The sequence below is a fragment of the Globicephala melas genome, chromosome 2 (assembly GCF_963455315.2).
Source record: "Globicephala melas chromosome 2, mGloMel1.2, whole genome shotgun sequence".
Classification (NCBI taxonomy): Eukaryota; Metazoa; Chordata; class Mammalia; order Artiodactyla; family Delphinidae; genus Globicephala; species Globicephala melas.
This window is the reverse complement of record NC_083315.2, coordinates 12,771,256-12,794,390: the sequence shown is the minus strand read 5'-3', so window position 1 is coordinate 12,794,390 and position 23,135 is coordinate 12,771,256. Positions and strand designations below refer to the sequence as shown.

Genomic DNA, 23,135 nt, shown 5'->3' with positions numbered 1-23,135 from the left:
ATTTAAAGATCACAAAAGAAATGCTGAAAACTGGTTTAGGAAAGCATTGTTTTTTGTTTTGTTTTTTTTGATGTGAGGGTATTAATGATTAATTTTCCTGAACCTTCAGTCAGTAGTAGGTAAAATGTCAGAGATGGTGACAGTCAGTTAATTGCCAGGGCAATTCACAATTCCGAAGAATCGACCAGGCAGCTTTTTGTAGCCCATTATCAAAGTGTCAACAGTGATTATTGCCAATATAGTTATACAAATGCCAACTGCAGGGCAGCTGTTTTCTTTCAAACGGGTTCCAGGGAGAAGGTTAGATGTTAAAAGGAATCTTCTTATTGTGACCCAATGACCCCATTATACAGGCTTTACTTTACTTAATAAAACCAGACATGAGTTTTGAGAAGAACTGCATAGAACGATGAACAAAATGCATATCTGTGTAAATCCCCAGGACTCGCTCTCTCTCCCTCTCAAGAACATGGACTCTTTAAAGAGTCAGGTCAAATCCCCCAGAAATCAAGTGAGTCCAGTTATGTTTTCTTTTACTTGCCCGGATTCCCTGCTGGGTAGCTTGCTTGCTGGCAGCATGCTAAGACTGTCATTTGTAAAAAGCGGTCCGCTCAGCTATAATTACTAATTTGATGTCACACTGGAATTGCAGTGCAGCTGTGAAAAGATGGACCACCAGGGAGATTCGCATTTCTGTCTCATTTAGAGGGGGCGATACTGCTGGAGCCATGAATGGAGGATGCCCTTCCATTAATAAAGGAAAGAATTAAAGAATAAAACAAGTCATAGCAGCTGTCAGAATCTGACAACGGTTTAAAAAAAAAAAAGACACCGTTCTGCTCTTTTTACAAAAAAAAATTCAAGACATCTGTACACGCATGTTCTGATACTTGTTGCCATGAAAGTGATTCCATTATTGTTGGAATATAACTTCTTTATTTCCTTCAGTTCCATCTTCATTATTATGCTAATGCAAATCACACTAATTACGTGTCAAGCTCAAATCGTAGGGAGGGGACCTTTCTGCACCTATATCACGAAATATCTGAAATGACAGTTTTAAAACTTACCATCAACAAGCGAAAAGTATGTGAAATTAAAACAGCTACAATGATGCAAATGAAAGAAAAACTAAGAATTCAGATTACTAATTAAGCCACATCAATGGAGACTCTGTGAAAATTGTTCTTTGCAATTTCGTAGGAAATGATTATACAATGATTGCAATGAAAATATTCTTGCAGACCATTTCGTTTCATTTATAAAAGGCTAAAATGTAGAAAATATTTTCAGCCTTCTCCAATTATTTCTAACTAGAGATAACAATGACTGCTTTGATAATTTATGGTTTTATTCGTGAAGACAAAGAACAGCATGCTTTTTGGAAGAGTCAAAAATATTGACTGATCATGGAAAGAAAACCTGAAAATTGACAGAAAAAGGAAAGCAAAGAAAATTTTTTGAACTTAAAAACCCAAGGGTTTTAAGAGTTCAGCTCCATTAATACATTTCATTTACTGTTATGTGTTACAGTTAGTAAATGTTACCTTGGTTGTCGCCAGATTATAAACAAACTGCCATATCAGAGAGACATCATGTCCTATTGTCAAGGCAGGCACAGTCTCCAGAAATTGCCAGTTTTAATTACTTTCACATCCCACGTCTTCAAGCTACTTCCTCTGTGAGTGCCTGTGCCCAGTGAGCGCCAGTAAGCTAAAAGGGCAGGCGGATGATGCTTTGGAGCTGCTGCTCCTGGAAGAAGAGCTATCAGGAACCCCAAGCCCAGAAAGAAGCAGAAAGCATTGAATTCTTCCTAGGGGCTGCTGCGTAGACAATCCTCATGTTTACATAGTGTAAGATACAGTGACACAGGCTGTACTTACAGAAATACCTGCACTTCTTAAATGGAGGAAATATGAATTGGTTATTTTTGCCAACATGGTATGAGGCCAAACGATTTATTTCATTACTTTTTTTTACTTTTAAATCAAGACTCAACGAACTGCCTTAGTACCATATTGTTTTGGAGTTACATGTTTTTGTCAATGAAACATTGTAGTGAAATGTTTCCTTGTTCATCTTCATGATTCATGGGGTAATATGAATTTTTGATAATAAATCCTCTTCTTTTAAAAAAACGAAATAAGTCTCAAACATTTTAGAAGGTTAGAAATGGGCGCTCTGGGCTGGAACCCCGGCTGTGTCATGTCAAAACTGTGGTGCAAGTTACAGCCTGTCTGTCAAGTAACTTCATTGACGCAAAGGAAGTAATAATAGCCTCCACCTTAAAGGTGGTGGTCAGGATGACATGAGCAAATTGGTGTAAAATTTACAGCAGGCTTGGCATATAGTACACGTTCCGTTCAACAAACGGTGGTTACTATTACTTACCTTTTAAATCCCAGTACATTAACAATAAAAAAAATAACCCACAGTCAAGGTAAGGTTTTGCCTCTGTCACCGACTGTGTGGCAACGTAAGCTTCTGGGTCTCAAATCGATCATGTGTGAGGTGGGGAAATGGGACTCTGACCTCTTAAGGTACCTCCTGTCTCTGACGTCTCTGAGTCCACCTCCAGGGGAGATGGTTTGAGGAACAATTTGTGCACATTCAATAGAAGATAAAAGCATCCTAGCAGCATCCTCAGAAAAGTGGGTTTCTGTTAAACACATTCTGTAATTTCATGTCTTTTTCACAGAAACCTACACCAATGAAGGGCTAAATATTTTTGGTGAGGCGGGGGGTGGAACTGTGGTAAATGCCCTGGGTTCCTGGCAAGTGTCTAGAGGCAGAGCTGCGGAGGGACAGACAGGTAACTGAATGTTCTGCTCTTGAGGATGAGCCGTCATAGCCACGTCAAATACTGTGGCTTTCCTTCCTATGTGTCCTTGTTTTAGGACTTCGGATTCTGCAGCAATCACCCCACTGGCTGTAACTGTCTTTCTTGGCATTGTTATTGTCATAGCAGACCAAGCCCCTGGGCATAGAAGCTGGAGAAATCAAAATGAACAGAAAAAAAAGGCCACTAGCAGTAGTCTCAAGAGACCTGGGAACGAAATAAAAACAGCAACCCCTGTGGAGTAGCGCACAGCATCAGGGCCACAGCTCTTACTCCGGGGCTGCCTTCTTTTGATGACACTGAAAAAGCCTTCTTTCAATGCCAGTGTGTGGTTCTTTAAACAGCCCAGATATTTTCTCCTAGCAGAAAATCCTAATAATACTAAGCCTCTGAGTTTCTCATGGACTAAAACTCAAACACCGGCTTGAGTCTTTGGCACCTGGAAAAAATGTTTACATAGCAACATGTAAACAGAAGTTGACAATCTGTTGTTTCTGCTGCTTTTGGCCAAAGCCGGTGGCGTCACGGTGATTTACACAGAGGTTGGAAGTGTGAAAATGTAGTCACTGGTGCACAGTAAAAATATAAACTGTCAAAGGAGCCACCGTTTCCTTTTTCTCTGCCTCACTTTTTTTTTTTTTTTTTTTTTGCAGTACGTAGGCCTCTCACTGTTGTGGCCTCTCCCGTTGCGGAGCACAGGCTCCGGACGCACAGGCTCAGCGGCCATGTCTCACGGGCCCAGCTGCTTTGCGGCATGTGGGATCCTCCCGGACTGGGGCATGAACCTGCGTCCCCTGCATCGGCAGGTGGACTCTCAACCACTGCACCACCAGGGAAGTCCTGCCTCACTTCTTTTTTAAAAATTTTTATTCATTTAAAAAAATTGTATTGGAGTATGGCTGATTTACAATGTTGTGTTAGTTTCAAGTGTACGGCATAGCGATTCAGTTATACATATAGATATATTCATTCTTTTTCATATTCTTTTCCCATATAGGTTATTATAGAATATTGAGTTCCCTTTGCTCTACGGTAGGTCCTTGTTAGTTATCTATTTTACATATAGTAGTGTGTATGTATGCTAATCCCAAGCTCCTAATTTATCCCCCCACCCCTCACCTTTCCCCTTTGGTAACCATAAGTTTGTTTTCGAAATCTGTGAGTCTGTTTCTGTTTTGTAAATAAGTTCATTTATATCATTAAAAAAAAATTAGATTCCACGTGAGTGATATCATATATTTGTTTTTCTCTTTCTGACTTACTTCACTTAGTATGATAACCTCTAGGTCTATCCACGTTGCTGCAAATGGCATTGTTTCATTCTTTTTCATGGCTGAGTAATGTTTCATTGTATATATGTACCACATCTTCTCTATCCATTCCTCTGTTGATGGACATTTAGGTTGCTTCCATGTCTTGGCTATTGTAACTAGTGCTACAGTGAAAATTGGGGTGCATGTATCTTTTCAAATTATGGTTTTCTCTGAATATATGCCCAGGAGTGGGACTGCTGGATCATATGGTAGTTCTGTTTTTAGTTTTTAAAGGAACCTGCATACCGTTCTCCATAGTGGTTGTATCAATTTACATTCCCACCAACAGTGTAGGAGGGTTCCCTTTTCTCCACACCCTCTCCAGCATTTATTGTTTGTAGACTTTTTGATGATGGCTATTCTGACCAGCGTGAAGTGATACCTCATTGTAGTTTTGATTTGCATTTCTCTGATAATTAGTGATGTTGAGCATCTTTTCATGTGCTTTCCGCCCACCTGTATATCTTCACTGGAAAAATGTCTGTTTAAATCTTCTGCCCATTTTCTTATTGGGTTGTTTGTTTTTTTGACATAATGCTGCATGAGCTGTTTGTATATTTTGGAGATTAATCCCTTGTCGGCTGCTTTGTTTGCAAATATTTTTTCCTATTCCGGGGGTTGTCTTTTTGTTTTGTTTATGGTTTCCTTTGCTGTGCAAAAGCTTTTAATTGGGTCCCGTTTGTTTATTTTTGTTTTTATTTTCACTACTCTAGGAGGTAGATCAAAAAAAGATACTGCTGCAATTTATGTCAGAGTGTTCTGCCTATGTTTTCCTCTAAGAGTTTTATAGTGTCTGGCCTTACATTTAGGTCTTTGATCCATTTTGAGTTTATTTTTGTGTATGGTGTTAGAGAATGTTCTAATTTCATTCTTTTCCATGTAGCTGTCCAGTTTTCCCAGCACCACTTATTCAAAACACTGTCTTTTCTCCATTGTATATTCTTGCCTCCTTTGTCATCGATTAATTGGCCACAGGTGTGTGTGTTTATTTCTAGGCTTTCTATCCTGTTCCATTATCTACATTTCTGTGTTTGTGCCAGCACCATAGTGTTTTGATTACTGTAGCTTTGTAGTATAGTCTGAAGTCAAGGAACCCGATTCCTTCAGCTCCGTTCTTTCAAAATTGCTTTGGCTGTTTGGGGTCTTCTGTGTTTCCATAAAAACTAAAAAAATTTTTTGTTCCAATTCTGTGAAAAATGCCACTGGTAATTTGATAGGGGTTGCATTGAATCTATCGATTGCCTTGGGTAGTATAGTCATTTTGACAATACTGATTCTTCCAATCCAAGAACATGGTATATCTTTCCATCTGTGTCATCTTTGGTTTCTCTCATCAGTGTCTTATACTTTTCAGAGCACAGGTCTTTTGCCTCCTTAGGTGGGTTTATTCCTAGGTATTTTATTCTTTTTGATGTGACGGTAAATGGGATTGTTTCCTTAATTTCTCTTTCTGATATTTTGTTGTTAGTGTATAGGAATGCAAGAGATTTGTGTATTACTTTTGTATCCTGCAACTTTACCGAATTCATTGATTAGCTCTAGTAGTCTTCTGGTAGCATCTTTAGGATTTTCTATGTATAGTTTCATGTCATCTTCAAACAGTGACAGATTTACTTCTTCTTTTCCAGTTTGGATTCCTTTTATTTCTTTTTCTTCTCTGATTGCCATGGCTAGGACTTCCAAAACTATGTTGAATAATAGTGGTGAGAGTGGACATCCTTGTCTTCTTCCTGATCTTAGAGGGAATGCTTTCAGCTTTTCACCATTGAGAATGATGTTAGCTGTGGGTTTGTCATATATGGCCTTTATTATGTTGAGGTTAAGTTCCCTCTATGCCCACTTTCTGGGGAGTTTTTATTATAAACCGCTGTTGAATTTTGTCAGAAGCTTTTTCTGCATCTATTGAGATGATCATATGGTTTTTATTCTTCAGTTTTTAATGTGGTATACCACACTGATTGATTTGTGGATACTGAAGAGTCCTTGTATCCCTAGGATAAATCCCACTTGATCATGATGTATGATCCTTTTAATGTATTGCTGGATTTGGTTTGCTAGTGTTTTGTTGAGTACTTTTGCATCTACGTTCATCAATGATATTGGCCTGTAATGTTCTTGTGGCATCTTTTTTCTGGTTTTGGTATCAGGGTGATGGTGGTCTCATAGGATGAGCTGAGTGTTCCTTCCTCTGCAATTTTTTGCAAGAGTTTCAGAAGGGTAGGTGTTAACTCTTCTCTAAATGTTTGATAGAATTTGCCTCTCAAGCCATCTGGCCCTGGACTTCTCTTTGTTGGAAGTCTTTAAATCACTGTTTCAATTTCAGTACTTGTGAGTGGTCTGTTCATGTTTTGTATTTCTTCTTCCTTCAGTCTTGGAGGTTGTACCTTTCTAAGAATTTGTCTGTTTCTTCTAGGTTGTTCTTTTTATTGGCATATAGTTGTTTGTAGTAATTTCTTATGATCCTTTGTATTTCTGTGGTGTCACTTGTAACATTTTTTCATTTCTAATTTTATTGATTTGAGTCCTTTCCCTTTTCTTCTAAAGGTTTATCAATTTTATCTTTTCAAAGAACCAGCTTTTAGTTTCATCGTTCTTTTCTATTGTTTTCTTGTTTCTTTCATTTATTTCTGCTCTGATCTTTATTTCTTTCCTTCTGCTAACTTTGGGTTTTGTTTGTTCTTCTTTCTCTAGTTGCTTTAGGTATAAGGTTAGGTTGTTCATTTGAGATTTTTCTTGTTTCCTGAGGTTAAGATTGTATTGGTATAAACTTCACTCTTAGAACTGCTTTTGCTGCATCCCATAGGTTTTAGATTGTCGTGTTTTCGTTGTCATTTGTCTCTGGGTGTTTTCTGATTTCCTCTTTGGTTTCTTCAGTGATCCATTGGTTGTTTAGTAACATTGTTTAGCCTCCACGTGTCTGTACTTTTTACACTTATTTTCCTGTAACTGATTTCTAAGCTCATAGAGTTGTGGTTGAAAAAGATGCCTGATATGATTTCAGTTTTCTTAAGTTTACCAAGGCTTGATTTGTGGCCCAAGATGTGACCTATCCTGGAGAATGTTCCATGTGCCCTTGAGAAGACAGTGTATTCTGTTCTTTTGGATGGAAAGTTCTATAGATATCAATTAAGTGCACCTGGTCTAATGTGTCGTTTAAGGCCTGTGTTTCCTTATTGATTTTCTGTCTGGATGATCTGTCCATTGATGAGAGTGGGTGTGCCCCACTATTACTGTGTTACTGTTGATTTCTCCTTTTATGGCTGTTAGCATTTGCCTTTTATATTGAGGTGCTCCTATGTTGGGTGTATATATATTTACAATTGTTATATCTTCTTGGATTGATCCCTTGATCATTATGTAGAGTCCTTCTTTGTCTCTTATAACAGTCTTTAAAGTCTATTTTGTCTGATATGAGTATTGCTACTCCAGCTTTCTTTTGATTTCCATTTACATGAAATACCTTTTTCCATCCCCTCACTTTCAGTCTGTATGTGTCCCTAGATCTGAAGTGCATCTCTTGTAGACAACATATATATGTGTCTTGTTTTTGTATCTATTCAGCCAGTGTATGTCTTGGCTGGAGCATTTAATCCATTTACATTTAAGGTAATTATTGGTATGTATGTTTTGTTTTGTTTTTTTGCGGTACGTGGGCCTCTCACTGTTGTGGCCTCTCCTGTTGCGGAGCACAGGCTCCGGACGCGCAGGCTCAGCGGCCATGGCTCACGGGCCTAGCTGCTCCGCGGCATGTGGGATCCTTCCGGACTGGGGCACGAACCCGTGTCCCCTGCATCGGCAGGCGGACTCTCAACCACTGTGCCACCAGGGAAGCCCAGGTATGTATGTTCTTATTGCCATTTTGTTAATTGTTTTGCATTTGTTTTTGCAGGTCTTTTTTCTTCCCTTCCCCTTTTGTTCACTTCTCTTGTGACTTGATGACTATCTTTAGTGTTGTGTTTGGATTGTTTTTTCTTTTTTGTGTGTGTATCTACTATAGATTTTTGGTTTGTGGTTCCCATGAGGTTTTGATATAGCAGTCAATATATATACAAGATTGTTTTAAGTTGCTGGTCTCTTAATTTCCAATGCATTTCCAATATCCTGCATTTGTACTCTCCTGTTCTCATGATTGCTAGTTTTGAGGACATATTTGTGTGTGGATGATCCCCTACCTTTATTTCATGTTTGCCTTTACCAGCGAGCTTTCCCATTCATAATTTTCTTGTTTGTAGTTGTGGCCTTTTATTTTCTGCCTAGAGAAGTTCCTTTAGGATTTGTTGTAAAGCTGGTTTGCTGGTGCTGAATCCTCTTGGCTTTTGCTCGTCTGTGAAGCTTTTGATTTCTCTGTCATATTTGAACGAGAGCCTTGCTGGATACAGTAGTCTTGGTTGTAGGTTTTTCCCTTTCATCACTTTAAATATATCATGCCACTCCCTTCTGGCCTGCAGAGTTTCTGCCGAAAAATCAGCTGATAACCTTCTGGGAGTTCCCTTGTATGTTAACAACTGTTGCTTTTCCCTTGATACTTTTAATATTTTTTGTCTTTAATTTTTGGCAGTTTGATTAATATGTCTTGGTGTAGTCCTCCTTGGGTTTATCTTGTACGGGACTCTCCGTGCTTCCTGGACTTGAGTGAGTGTTCATGTTAGGCTCATCCTAGGTGACCTCGTTGACACTTCCCTGTCTTTGATCATCCTTCCCGGCAGGTTTCCCAAGCCCCCTTTTCCCGCTGAAGCCCTCTCATGCCTACTGGACATCTCTGTTCTGATGCTGTGCTGACAATTCTAACTACTCTGCCTGCTTCCTTTTTCCATGAGTGGAATCAGCACCTACCCCACTGTCCAAACCAGAAAGTTTGGAGTCACCCTCCCTCCACACACTCCCTGGCACTGTTCACCTCCCATATTCAAGCTCTGAGTTCTGTGGATTCTTCTTCCTAAATCTCTCTATCCTCTTCCACCACCCCAGGTCGGGCCACCATCTATTCTGGGTTATTTCCACAGCCACTCTAGATGGCCCTGCTTACCTGTGTGGCCTCATCCCAGCCTCCAATGAAAGCACCGAGTGCTCCCTCTTTCTCTAGCCAACTGCTGCTCATCCTTCAGGTTTCCAATCACCTCTTCCAGGAAGACCACCAAGCCTGATTTAGGTGCCCTTGCTACGTGTTTCCTATCAAAGCACTTACCACATGATACTGTCATTTCCTATTTAATGTCTGGATCGCTTTGCAGGCCATGTGTGTGTGGTTCATTATTTTAGCCCCTGAAGCTAGGACAGTAACCATAAAGACATTCACAAACTTCTGGATGAATATAAGTAAAAGGAGATTTCCAAGTCTGTAAAATTCAAACCCAAACTGAGTGATCTCATCCTAAATAACTTAATTTAGAAACAAAAATCTTGAGCCCAGCTTTCAAATGGTTTGGTCAAGAAAAGGCACCTCAACATCATGAGGAGTAAGCTGAGAGCGCAGGGGCGCCTTTCATGTAAGCAAATCCCCATTTTGGGCAGTTGAGGTTTGCACACGGAAAGCTGCCTCCCAAATTCTTAAACTGATTCCAGTTGAATCTGTTTATAATCCTGCATAATCAACAAAATGTGGTTCAAGTATTACCTAATGTCCATCCCTAAGTCTTTACACACAAAAAATACGCTAATGAGATCTTAACATTTTATAGTTGGAAAGGCGTTTGAAGCTCATTAAGCCAATATTTTATTGGTGAATTTGAAGCTCAACACTGTCGTTTTACAGGTGAGAAAACTGGGACTCAGGGAGGCAGAGAGACTGACTCAAGGTCACACCTGCCCTATTAGTCATAAAGCGGGGCTAGGACTCGGGTGCTGGGCTGTACCTGCCAGTTTGGAGCGTGCTGACAGCAGAGGCGGCTGTTTTCTCAAGATCACGTTGATAGGAAATGTTTCACACACACCTCAAACTAATAACTGCTTCACTGTCCAACAGGGCAGCCAACCTGAGGGAGAGAACTGGAGGAGAACGTCCCTCAGGCCCATGAAGAGCTTCTCACTGTAGCGGAGGGGAAATGGCTAGAACCGCATGTCCGTGGGACTGAGGTGAGAGAGATGCCGGGCACTTACCTTTTCTTTGTCACTTGCTTCCCTAGCCACTGTAGAGCCCTGAAAGAGAAAGAGATAATGAAACCATGTGCACGCGAGGTATCAGCTTCACGTGAAATATGCAAACACTCCAGGGCAGAGCGCGGAAATAAATGAGCACCGACTTTGCTCTGGCCCCTCCCCGAGTGTGCTGCACCCTCTGCAGGGATTCCTGTCCACCTGTCTCCAACCCCTTCCCTGCCGTGTCACCTGTGCTGTCTTCTCCCTGGTTCCTGTCCTCCTGCTGGCAATCAGAAAACCCGACAATCACGTGAACAATGACTTACTAAACGTGGAGTCAAACATCAATCGTCAGAAGTGGTTGGTTTGGGGGTCTTCAAAGTGAAGTGGGCCGTCAGCTGGCCTCAGTGATCACTGGGGCATAGAGGCCTCTTTGCCACACTGCGTCCTCTAGGTGGGGGCGTGCCCTGGCCCCCGAATGCCCGTCTCCCCTGGCTTAGGGTTACTGATGCATGTGCTTCCTCACTTACCATGACTAAGACCCAGTGGGTACTTCCCGGCCCCTTTCACTTTGGAGGTCCCTTCAAACACACGTCTCCTTGCACCGCTTCTGTGTCAGAACCTAGGCTGAGCACAGAGGTATAAAGTAGAAGAAAACACAGTTCTTGGTCGCAGCAATTTCTACTCTACTGCACTGGTTTTCCAAATGATGCCCTCGGTTCTGTGTTGTCTGAAATGACAGAGTGTTCCTGATGCCGACAGGGGTGCTTTGGGGTAGAGTTCAAGAACAGAAACTGTCCTTTGTTTGTGGAAGATCTTAATGCAAAAGATAGATTAGGAAACAAATGGCCAGTGAATTCCTAACTTTGTTAATACAACAGTGAGCATTTATCCTTTGTGCTCCGTGGTGACCATCGCAGTGTCTCACCCAGCAACGCCCAGTGTTTGCTGAGTGAACGGCTGGAGGAGGATCACGGCCCGACTGACTGCTCTCCCTCCCCTGCCAGCACTGGATGCCCAGACTATGACTAGGTCACTGGAGCGATCCATTTACCTGACCATGTTTTAAATAGATATTTATTGGCCTGGAATACTTGCATTAGCCAATCATTAAGAGAATGTGTATGTGACTTGGGAAAATTTAAAGTAGCTTCTAGGTTGGCCACTCTTAACATTTTTGCTCTATGACCATCTTGCCTTCAAGCAGCTCAGGCATTAGTCAGGATGTGTGTAACGTGTTCACAGATGGGGAGACTCCTGGTACTGGGGAAGGGGGCCAAGCCCAGGCCAGGGGGTCCCTGGGGGCCACTTCTCCATCTGCCCCATGCTCAGCATTCCCAGGTCTGGTGGATCCGAAAGACCCTGCTGCCAACCCAGGGAAGATGCTCGAAGCTTCTGGGGGATGTGTCGGAGGAGCACAAAGCTGACCCAGCACGTGAAGATGAACCGTGTAACCTGGTCATGAAGGAGAGCCCTCTGCCTGGCTGAGCCCAGCAGCCGTCACCTACAATGGTTTGTTTCTTCCTTTACAGATTCTTGAATTCGGGCCACAGTCTCTTCCTCTGTACACAGACTGCTAACAAAGAATGTCCCCAGATTTAAAGGGGAGGGGGGGCTAAATCCTCAGGTATTACATACTTGTAATACCCGAGTCTCTGTATCTTTAACCAAGTTTTTTAGTCTCTGTGTGTTTTCCCCTCTACGATATAATTTACTCTGCTCCTAATTCTCACTGAAGCTTCGTCTCTATGTAAAAATGCAGAGCATTAGCCTGGAAAAACTCATCCAAATTTAAATTCATTCAGAATTTAAAAATTAAAACAAAATTAGAAACGTTAAGTCAGTCAAGGCTGAGAGTCTGAGCCATGAAATGATGCCAGATGCCCAGGTTCCCTCACAACGGCAAGTACTGGCAAGAAAAGTTTACTCTACAAGCTAAAACGGGAGACGAAATCATGACATCCAAGGTTAAAACTATAACATCCAGTCTATAAGCATAATTTACATGAGGATATGCTTGAACAGGATATGCTCAAGCAGGATATGCTTAAGATAGAGGCACTACCTTAAGCATTTCCGGGGGATAAAAAAGTAGAACCAAAACAACTGCCTTTAAGGGACTTATCAGTAGAATGGATGAGACAATGAAAATCCATCCACTCCTCCCCACGTGCCTTATGCTGGACGTGACACATACATATCTCATTAATCCTCACAGCAGCGGAGGTAAGATCACCTCTGTTCTACAGATGAAGAAACTGTGGCTCATAGAGGTTCAGCATCTTGCACACAGCTAACAAGCAGTAAAAAACCAGGACATGTGGCTTCAGAGGTCAACTGGCTTCTTACATGGGAGAGTCAGGCCAATGAAAAGACCTATAATACGCAGCAGAGTGAGCTAAGTAACACTGCCAAGGGCCTCATGAGGGAGATGGTTCCAAAGAGCCCTGTAGGCTGGGATTTCCACCTGTAAAATAGCTACGACTTGGAGGCAGGACAGAGCAAAGCTGTATTTGGGAAGCTTATATTGCTCATCTGAACTCCAGAGGGTAGGAGATAAGCCTAGAACATTCCCCCTCCCTTAGACTAGCATTCTCAAAGCATAGTTCAGCACCCAGGGGTCTGCAAAGGCAAAACTATCTTTATAATAATACTGAGACACTATTTGCCGATTTCACCACCTTGATATTTGCACGGATACTGCAAATACAATGGTGGGTAAAGCTGCTGGCAGCTCAGCACAAACCCAGCAGTGGCACCAAATGGTATTAGTGGAGTTTGTCATAAAACATATGCATAGCCTCGAGGAAGCAGTTCACCTAACTCAGTCAATCCATCATTCCAAATGACCAAAGCATGACGTAGCCAGACCAACGCGTGCAAAAAGACTGACGGATTTTAACAAGTTCACCGATGTGATTTCAGATTCCACACTGTAACTCAGCTTTGAGACATTACCACTTGTCAGGTTAAGGTGTGATATCAAAGGAAAACATCCACAAATTTCTGAAAAAGTTATTAAAAACTCCTCCTCTCCTTTTCCAACTACATATTTGTGTAAGGTCTGATTTTCTTCATACACTTCAATCAAATAACTTGGCAACAGGTGGACAGCCAAACCAGACAGGATGTTCTGTCTCACCAAACCTGACAGTAGAGAGATTTGCAAGGATATAAAAAACAATGCTACCTGTTCCACTAAACTTTTTGATTTGGAAGGTATTTTTCATAAAGACATGCTAACATGTAATGGTTTTACTATTTTAAATAAGTTTTTTTCAATGTCTCATTTCTAATATTGTAAGTACTAGTAGACATAACCTACATAAGCAGAAGCTTTCTGGGGTCCTCTTTTAAGGGTGTGAAGGAGTCTGAGATTAAAAAAAAAATTCGAGATCCACTGATGAAGACCAAAGGTTGGAAAACTTTTTCTGAAAAGGGTCAGAGGGGTAGTGTTTCAGGCTTTGTGGTCCAAAACGGTCTCTATGGTAACCACTCAACTCTGCTGTTACAGTGCAACCACATAACGATACACAAACCACAGGCATTGTGGGATTCCAATAAAACCATTTACAAAAATGGCCATGTTGGCTGTGCCACGGAGGCAGGTCACAGCCTGCCAGCTCCTGACCTGGACGTTGCCTATGTCGGTGATCCCAGAAGTCAGATCCCCTCACTCCACAATCAGAATTTCCAGTGGTCCGCCTCTCACTTGGGGTCTCTGAAACAGCCTGTCTCCAGGTCTGCTCCTCAGCCTATCCCTCACCTCCTTCAGGTCTGCAGTGAAGCGAAACCCTATTCCAAACCGCATCCCTTCCCCATGCTTCCTGTCTTTACTTCTGTCCATGGCACTGATCACTTCCTAGTATACTCCATGATTTACTTACCCCTTTTACTTATTACCATCCGTCTTTACCCACCAGAATGTCAGCTCGTTGAGAGCAGGTTTGGTCTATTTTGTTCATCGAGCCATTCCCAGCACCTAAAGCAGTGCCTGGCCCATAGCTGGTGTTCAATACATACTTGTTGAATAAAATAGACATGGTAGCTCTCGTAGGTGCAAGTGGTCCTCGCTTAACACAAAGGAGCGCTCCTGGCAGCTTTGTGCTCTGGGCGCCTCCTAAGTGCTCAGCATGATCAATTACATACAACGTGGATGACCAAACTTAATGAATAAAAGTTAATAAAAATCAGTCTTACCTTTAAGTCATATTTCCTATATACAGATAAACGGTGGCTGAACACATTTCTTGTAACAATCACATATATTTCAACTCCATCAACATTAAGCCGGTACATGCCCAGGAACTGGGGAAGAAGGGTGATCCCATGACATTCCACTATATACTGCATAGGAGAGAAAGAAAAAAGGCGGGGAAATGATCCAGTCAAAAGGTGTTCATTCAGATGTAAAATGTAACTCTTCTGCTCTGGTGTTTATACAAAGTGATAATGGTTTATTATCCAACTATTAATGTCCTGTTTACAGAAAATGACCATGTTTGTACTGCCTCCAGCAGTACAGGTCTGCATCCACCGTGCAGACACAGATAAAATTCAACTCTATCTCGAGAGACATTTTCTCCCTAACATTCCAAACTAATTTGTAAAGTCAAAACTTGGATATAATGGTGTAGGGTGAGGACAAGTGATCGGTCCTTTCTGTAATTCCTTTAAAGTGAAATCACACTCTACCTGGGGCTGCCATCTTCCTCCCTAGAAGCCTTTATGATGATTTCATGAGGTTGAGGCAGCGTGACTTGGCCACTAAGATCAACTCCTTTAACAGTGTTGAAGTCGAGGTTAAAAAGGAAATTGTGGAGAAAGCTCAGTGTTAGAAGCTGGGAGAGTTGGGCTCCAGTCCTGGTTTTCCTGTTTCTTATTGAGACTCTAATGTTTAAATTGCCCACTGGTCTCCCAAGGCAAAAGGAATAAAAGCAAAAATAAACAAATGGGACCTAATCAAACATACAAGCTTCTGCACAGCAAACGAAACCATAAACAAAATGAAAAGACAACCTACAGAATGGGAGAATGTATTTGCAAATGAAGCAACCGACAAGAGCTTAATTTCCAAAATATACAAACAACTCATACAACTCAACAACAACAAAAAACCAACAACCCAATCAAAGATTGGTTTTTCGAAAAACACTTCTCCAAAGAAGAAATACAAATGGCCAACAGGCACACGAAAAGATGCTCAGCATCACTGATTATTAGAGAAATGCAAATTAGAACTACAATGAGGTACCGCCTCACACCAGTCAGAATGGCCATCATTCACAAGTCTACAAATAACAAATGCTGGAGAGGGTGTGGAGAAAAGGGAACCCTCCTACACTGTTGGTGGGAGTGTAAATTGGTGCAGCCACTATGGAAAATAGTATGAAGGTTCCTCAAAAAAACTAAAAACAGAGTTGCCATATGATCCAGCAATCCCACTCCTGGGCATATCCTGAGAAAAAATGATAATTTGAAAAGATACATGCACCCCTCTGTTCATAGCAGCACTAGTTACAATAGCCAAGACATGTAAACAAACTAAATGTCCATCCTCAGAGGAATGGATAATGAAGATGTGGTATATATATACAATGGAATATTACTCAGCCATCAAAAAGAATTAAATAATGCCATTTGCAGCAACACGGATGGACCTAGAGATTATCATACTAAGCGAAGTAAACGAGAAAGACAAATGCCATATATCACTTATATATGGAATCTAAAATACGATACAGATCAGCATAGCTATGAAGCAAAAACAGACTCACAACTATAGAGAACAGACTTGTGGTTGCCAAGGGGGAGGGAGGATAGGAATGGGAATTTGATTTTAGCAGAGGCAAACTGTTATATACAGGATGGATAAACAACATCATACTGTATAGCACAGGGAACTATATTCAATATTCTGTGATAAACCATAGTGGAAAAGAATATGAAAAGAATATATATATGTATAACTGAGTCACTTTGCTGTACAGCAGAAATTAATACATTATAAATTAACTATACTTCAATAAAATTAAAAAAAATAATTTATGAAAAAATATTCTTCTTTTTTTGGATACATTAAAATGAATACTTTGTATATTTACAAGTGACATTGAATAAAAAATTCATGTCAGTGAAGAAATAAATAAACTGCCCACCAGAGCAGCGGTGTGAAAAAGGGCTTGTCCCCACTCTACAGACAGATGGACACACTCTGGCCCCATGTTGGATTCATCAAATCCACTGAACAAGTCCCAGAACTGACACCATTTCCAAGGAGAGTTGCAAAAACACAACATGCGTTTATCAGTCTTGAATGACGATACTCTAAAAGGCCACAAGATGGAGACACTTCTCCTCAAAAGACCATCCTTACAAACTGGGTCCCATTGCACTTTCCAAAGGAAAGTTAGGTTTTCCTTTCTTTAAAATGAAGGGGAAAGAAGATTTCAAAAAAGCTTTTATTCCCATGACATGTGTGTGAACTCTCTAGGATAACTGAACAGCATGAATAACATGATTCCAAAATTGTAAAAATGGTACCTGTTGTGCCTATTTACAGAGATGTGTCTGGAAGAATGGTCACTATGGTAATGGTGAACTTTAGGGTAACTGCTTTCTTCCTTTTTTTTAAAAAAAAAACTATTCTGCTCTAAGTTTTCTGTTGTACAGTGAACATTTTATAAAGATAAGAAAGTAATCAGAATGCCCTTTCAAACTTTTTAGTGGTAAACACTGTAATAATCAACTCTGATAATATTAAACCAACTTAAGATTTTTTTTTAAAAAGCCTTTAGTTTTTATCATTAAAGAAAAGATGAACAGCATCAGTATAGGAGTTTGATTTTTGCCACCCAGAGTTTTGGAAGACTCTAAAGATGCTCCTGCCCTTAAAAAAAAAAATCTTACCGACCATAATTGAGCTATATTTTAGTTTGATGGATTTTTCTGAGTTTCACCCACAACCTGCTCTTAATGCAAAGTCTGATCAGAGGAACATTTTCTATTTCTCGCCTTTCAAAAAACAGTAAATTAACTTGATTTTCGCTAATACAAAATAGGTGGTAAAGAGCTCTTGGCTGAAATGAAGATTTCTCACATCTGATGTAAAGAAACAAAAAAGAGTGGTGGTCTGGTACCTCTGAAGAGAGATGGCTGGATGGGCCTTTTAAACACATGGAGGCACACAGGTTTCAGTTTGGCTGTTCAAGTCCCCTGCCTTTGTGCCATTCTGCTCAGTTATTCTCATCATGGCCTATCTTTTAAAAGTCCTGCTGGTAGAAGATATCTCTTAGATCAAAATCTTGGTACAGTCACAGAGCACCCGGAACAGAGCAGATACTGACCGCTATCCATATTGATGAATATGTTAAAGAAACCTGACTACAGGAGGTCACCGACAAGCTGGTTTTTTCCCCCAGGGGAAAACACACACAGATTACATTCTACAACTCCTCTATCTTTAAGATTACATAAGTTACTCCATGTTAAAAAAAACAGATCAAATTTGATCCACCTCATCCAGCAACTTTCTATGTGCACTTGTTCTCAAAGGCAAGGCTCACCTATGAGGCTCTCTGATGAACACCTTGAAAAATAGAGTTAATAAAACTCCTGAGTATGTAAATATGTACAAAACCACGACCACAGAAAGCCTCTCACGTTAGAGTTCAGTACTGACAAGCAGCAGTTGGTAGCAAAGGTTTAGAAAGCATTTATGCGTCAAAACTTTGCAGAAGAGAAAAGTCTCCCCGTGAACTGAATTTCTGGGTGGGCGCACCGGGAAGACGCTGCTTCACGTCAGTGGAGGAAGGTCTCACTGGGTCTGTGAGCACCTGGGCTGAGGCACCACTGCACACGGAGTCACTGCGTGTGGGAGTTGACACAAACAGGCCCAGATACGATTCCCCTCAGATTCTTCACCAGCTGACCCAGGAAATGCTGTGCACACACCCCCTACACCAGTGGGCACATCTATGAGGGTTCCCCCACCCCACAAACTACTGGACGTTATCCCACATCTAGGGAGACTGTAAACTCATGGCCACAGCACGCTGCTCGAGCCTTCCTGATCCAGCTCCACATTCACTAGCTGTGTGACCTTGGGGAATTATTCAACCTCTCTGTGTCTCTGCATTTGGAGATGAGGCATAAGATTAGTAGTTAGAGCATAGGGGTTTTGTGAAGGGTGTGAAGATCAGGGAAACAGCACTGCAAGGATGGCGGTGATTCAAGCGGGAGCCAGACGAAACCAGGACCCTGGGGCGAGGGGTGGGAAAGGAAGTAGGGAAGGAAAGGGCGACGGAGGCAAGCTTGCACCTGAGGTGCTCCTCAAATGCTCCCTGAGAAATGGATTCTGTTTAAATGCAGGATGGGAACTCCCAATTTCAGGGAATCTCCACAGAACAGACTTACCAAAAATGAATAATGTTGCATGTGTGTGTATTTATTTATAAAGTGAGGCGATATTTTTATAGATGTAAAAGAAACACTAAAAAATTATATTTCTCACTCATATTGCTTTTAGGATCAGAACTCTAAGCACTTCCCCTTCAAAAACTTAACCACTGACAAATTAACAAAACAACCTGTAAATAAATGCTTCAAAAATTATTTTAAAAGGGTGTATTGGTAGCACTACAGTATCATGATCAGGTTTTTGGCACGAGCAACCTTTTTTTAATAGTTACAGCCTCAGCCATCTATTAATTTCTTTTTAACATTGTTGATTTGATTGTAAGACAATCTAAGGATGAATCTTTGCTTCATCCTTTTTAAATGCTTAATTTCGAATTCTTGTAATTACAAGAATGGAGAAATAGCGACTTAATCCCGAGGGTCACTCTTTAAAAACGGTGTAGGGGAATTCCCTGGCGGTCCAGTGGTCGGGACTCGGTGCTCCCACTGCCAGGGCGCAGGTTCAGTCCCTGGTCGGGGAACCAAGATCCCCCAAGCAGCTCAGCGTGGCCAAAAAATAAACAAATAAATGAAATAAAATAAATAAAATAAAATAAAAAATAAAAATAAGTGTAGGTATTTCTTTCACTTTCAACCACTGTTCTGATGTGGCTACAAGGCAATCCTGCCTAACTGGCAAAGGACATAACGCAGATGTTCCTTGTCTGCCATGTTAAAATCTCAATTTACAGACTCAACAGGTGCAGTGCCCTAGTGCCACCCAGTAGACTCTTTCCTAGAGGTCAGATGAGTCTGTGGACTTCTGCCCTGTGCCACTCTGAGGTCCCAAGGGAGATAAGAGGTCACAAGTGGACCAAACACTTGGCGAAGCTGGTCATCCACGTGTGGCTCAGGAATTAGGAGCACACATCTGCCAGAGGGCTGACTGTTCTGAGGGCCCCAGCTGTGTACGTACAAGCCTGCAGAGCCTTCCTCTCAGTGGCTCCTTAGATCCGCTCCTTTCCCAGAGGCCTTCCCATCTGTGGCCCAAAGCTGGCCTGTTATTTCCACCCCTCCAGGCTCTCTAGGTCACCTTCTCTCACATCAAACAGGGAGAGTCTTGTCTGGCACATGAACTGGCAGCTTTCAGATGCTTGCGATTCAGTGATGACACTGAGCTTCCATCTGAATAAGGCATGGAACAGTTAGTCCCAAATTTTTAAAAAGTGACCTTTATGGTCATCAATTCTTCTTACACTTACTATATGGAGCTAAAACCATCACAAGTATTCTTGGGATCAGCGTCCATATTCTCAGTGTTAAACTCACGGCATTACCTACATTTGCATTTTTAAAATATTGTTTTTTTATTAAGTATTTTTCACTTTTGCATTTTCATAGCTGGATGCCTCGTGTCACCTTGCGTTGTCATTTATCCTGCAGTGGCTTCTGTTTTTTCCAAGAGTGCTTCTCAGACACTTGTATTTGCTGGCAATGTTCATCTGTAACCAATAACAGTTTTTACTTTTTTCTGTCTTCTTTTAAAAAATATCTTCTTGTACGAAAACTCCATGGTGTCACCAGTAAAGGCAAATTTTATCTCTTCATTAGTCTCCCTTAGAGGTTTTTCCTATATAACAGCTTGTCAGAACTGTAATGTAATGACAAATTGACGTGGTGAAATAGGAATTTTAAAAACATAAAATGCAACAGCCACAAGATCTTGGTTTCCTTTGCTCTTGGGTGCTCAGCAAGAATAACAAGTATTATGAATCCCCGATTTGTTGCTTCTTCTCATGCAAAATGAAATGCCATTAAAAGACTCACAGCTGACTGAAGGTTTCAGCAGAGAGGATTCTAAGTGATGTGCTGGAACGGATAAATATTTATATCTCCGCATGATAGTGTGAACCTGGGCTCCAGCTCTTGGAAATTGCTGTTATTATCATGTTTCACTCATTTTTTTTAGAGGCTTGAAGTGACAATTTAATATAGCATCAAATTAATACTTCAATGTAAAGTCTTGCTTCAGTTAATGTTTTTGAAAGGTTAAATTATCTGTAATCCTTATTGCGCCTCTGCCTATGTTTACAGATCGCTGCAACAACATTCTTTTCATAACGGTGGGAGGGGGAGAGAAAGAAAGAAAAAGGGAAAGAAGGAAGGAGGGAAGGAGAGAAAAAGGAAAGAGGAAAAAAAGGAAGGAAGGAAGGAAGGAAGAAAAGACAAAGAAAAGAAAGAAGCCAGCCTGAAATTAAGGATTGGTTTGCTTTAAAAGGACCAAATAAATAAATAATCCAAATATTCCTTGAATATTTTGAATTATCCTTCAAAATTCCTTGAATTTTGGGATAATGGTCCATGTCAGTTAATATGATATATTTTGGTTTCAAATAGTTTTAAGTCATAAAAGCATGTAAGGATGACTCCATTTAAGCTAATGTAAGTATAAAATTTTACTACTTTTCTTAAACTTAATAAAAAGCAGGCTTAAAAGGAATAAACATTCCTCTGCAGTATTTACAAACATTCTTAGTACTGAGATACCGCAGAATATACCTGAATGCAAACATTGGTGCCCCTAACTGTTTGTTATGCTGTTCTAGAGACCCATACATAACATCATCATTAAAGATGAAATGGCTTTGTAAAAAACGCCTTATCAGGGACTTCCCTGGTGGTCCAGTGGTTAGGACTCTGAGCTTTCACTGCCAAGGGCCCAGATTCAACCCCCGGTTGGGGAACTAAGGTCCCACAAGCCGTGCAGTGTGGCCAAAAAAAACCAAAACAAAAAAACTCACCTTACCATAAGTATAGATGGAGTTTACTCAGTGGTTACACCTGAAATGCAGATGGACTGCCCCAAGCATCCCGGTGTTACGCGCTCTGGGAGGCCTGGCTGCCCAGCTCTGGACTGCAGTCAGCAGCCTTTGGTTGGCAGCTCCTTCTGGGCCTGCCTTCCTGCCCAACATGGCCACATCTGGGTGGAGGACCCCAAAGGGCCCCACCAGGTTGGCTGGCAGCCTGCCCCTCCCCCTCTGTCCAGTCTTCCTCCTTTCCTCCTCCCTCACTGGCTTCCATCCCTAATCAGTATCCTGACTCCACATGCTGTAGGCCTTCTGCTCAGGCCAGTCACTCCTGAGCAGCAGACGCAAGAGGCAACAGATTCAGGACCTCCAGGAATGGCAGAGCTTAGGACTACCGGAAATAGAACTTGAAGAGTTATGCATAGAGCATTTGAAGAAATAAAAGGATGCAAGTTCAGAAATGAGCATATATAATAAAAAACGATCAGGAGTGCACTGGTGGATTTTTTTAAATGGAACTTCTAGAAGGAAAAATATGATCGTTGAAAAAAAGAAACCATTGGACGGGGAGGCAACAGATTAGAACAGCTGAATAGAGAATTAGGAGTGGGTGACACAGCTGAGAAATTTATCCCAAACGGAGCAGAGATGTTTGGAGACGGAAAACGGGAAAGGAAAGTGAAGCGCCGTGGAGGCTGGAATGAAAATGTCAAATCCGTAGATGCTGGAGAGAGGCGGGGAGACAGGCGGTGTATGAAGAAAAAAGAACAACGGGGATTCCAGAAACTGGAGATAACGTGCTGCAGGAAACACGTGCTGCTGAGTGGGCTGCGCAGCTGGAAACCTGGGGAACGACGGCTGGGACGTTGGGAACAGACGGTGACGCCCCCACCTGCAAAGTGTCTGCAGAGTGGAACTGGAAGGGGTGCTCAGGGACCCTGGCGGTGGCAGCGCCTTCCAGACTTTACTAAGAGAGAAGCAAGAAAAGTATGTGCAACTTCTGAAGGCACAGAGGCTCTGCTGGGAGTTGCCTTGAATCTCATAGTTCCAGGTGCTTATAGGGCTTCACACTTTAATGTGCTTTTCACATTTCGACCGGCCTCTCCTCCAAAGAGAACAGAAAAGCCAAAGAGCAGACTCGGAACGTTTCTCCTGCTCTGGAAAGCTGGTCCTGTGCTGCCACTTACAGGGGCTTCGTCAGCATCACCCGGGAGCACGTGAAGAACACAGCACCTCAGGTCCACCCATGATCTACTGAGTTGGAATGTAAATTTTTTACAAGATGCGCGGGGGTTCCGTCTATGATCGGCAGTTTGGGAAGTGCTGAAGGAGTGTGTAACTTCTTCTCTTTGGGCAGCACGCCCTCAATTTTTAAATTTTAATTTTTGGCTTTTAAGGGACCTATTTTCTCGGTTTCTCTCTGTTCGTGGCCAATGTGACTGTCCTTCGTGGGAGGATAAAAAGATGTACTCCAAGGAGGTTCCAAAAAAGTCAGGCATTCACCCCCCAATCCTTTACTGAAACTTGAGGTACTAGCCAGCTTTTTCAACAAGGATTTCAGATTTTTAGGTGTAACTTCTAGATTTGGTTCCAGTTACTGTCTCCCAAATAACAAAGGATAAGGAAGGATTTTTAGGTTACTTTATCAGTTTTGTCAACTCAGTCACTTCGAAATAAAAAACAAATAAATTTAAACACTACATT

General features: G+C 41.5%; 1 protein-coding gene across 3 annotated transcripts in view; it reads right to left on the bottom strand.

Annotated features, from left to right (window-relative positions):
- Positions 1-23,135, bottom strand: part of PIP4K2A (phosphatidylinositol-5-phosphate 4-kinase type 2 alpha) — a 335,262-nt gene that overhangs the window by 29,871 nt on the left and 282,256 nt on the right. For all 3 annotated transcript variants that reach the window (XR_009560777.2, XM_060292946.1, XM_030837149.3), the window contains 2 exons: positions 14,428-14,574; positions 10,249-10,287 (listed from right to left, as the gene is read on the bottom strand). Coding sequence is in view for 2 of the 3 variants with exons in the window: in XM_060292946.1 (XP_060148929.1) it covers positions 10,249-10,287; positions 14,428-14,574 (186 nt within the window). In the remaining variant the exon portion in view is untranslated. The remainder of the gene's footprint in view (positions 1-10,248; positions 10,288-14,427; positions 14,575-23,135) is intronic.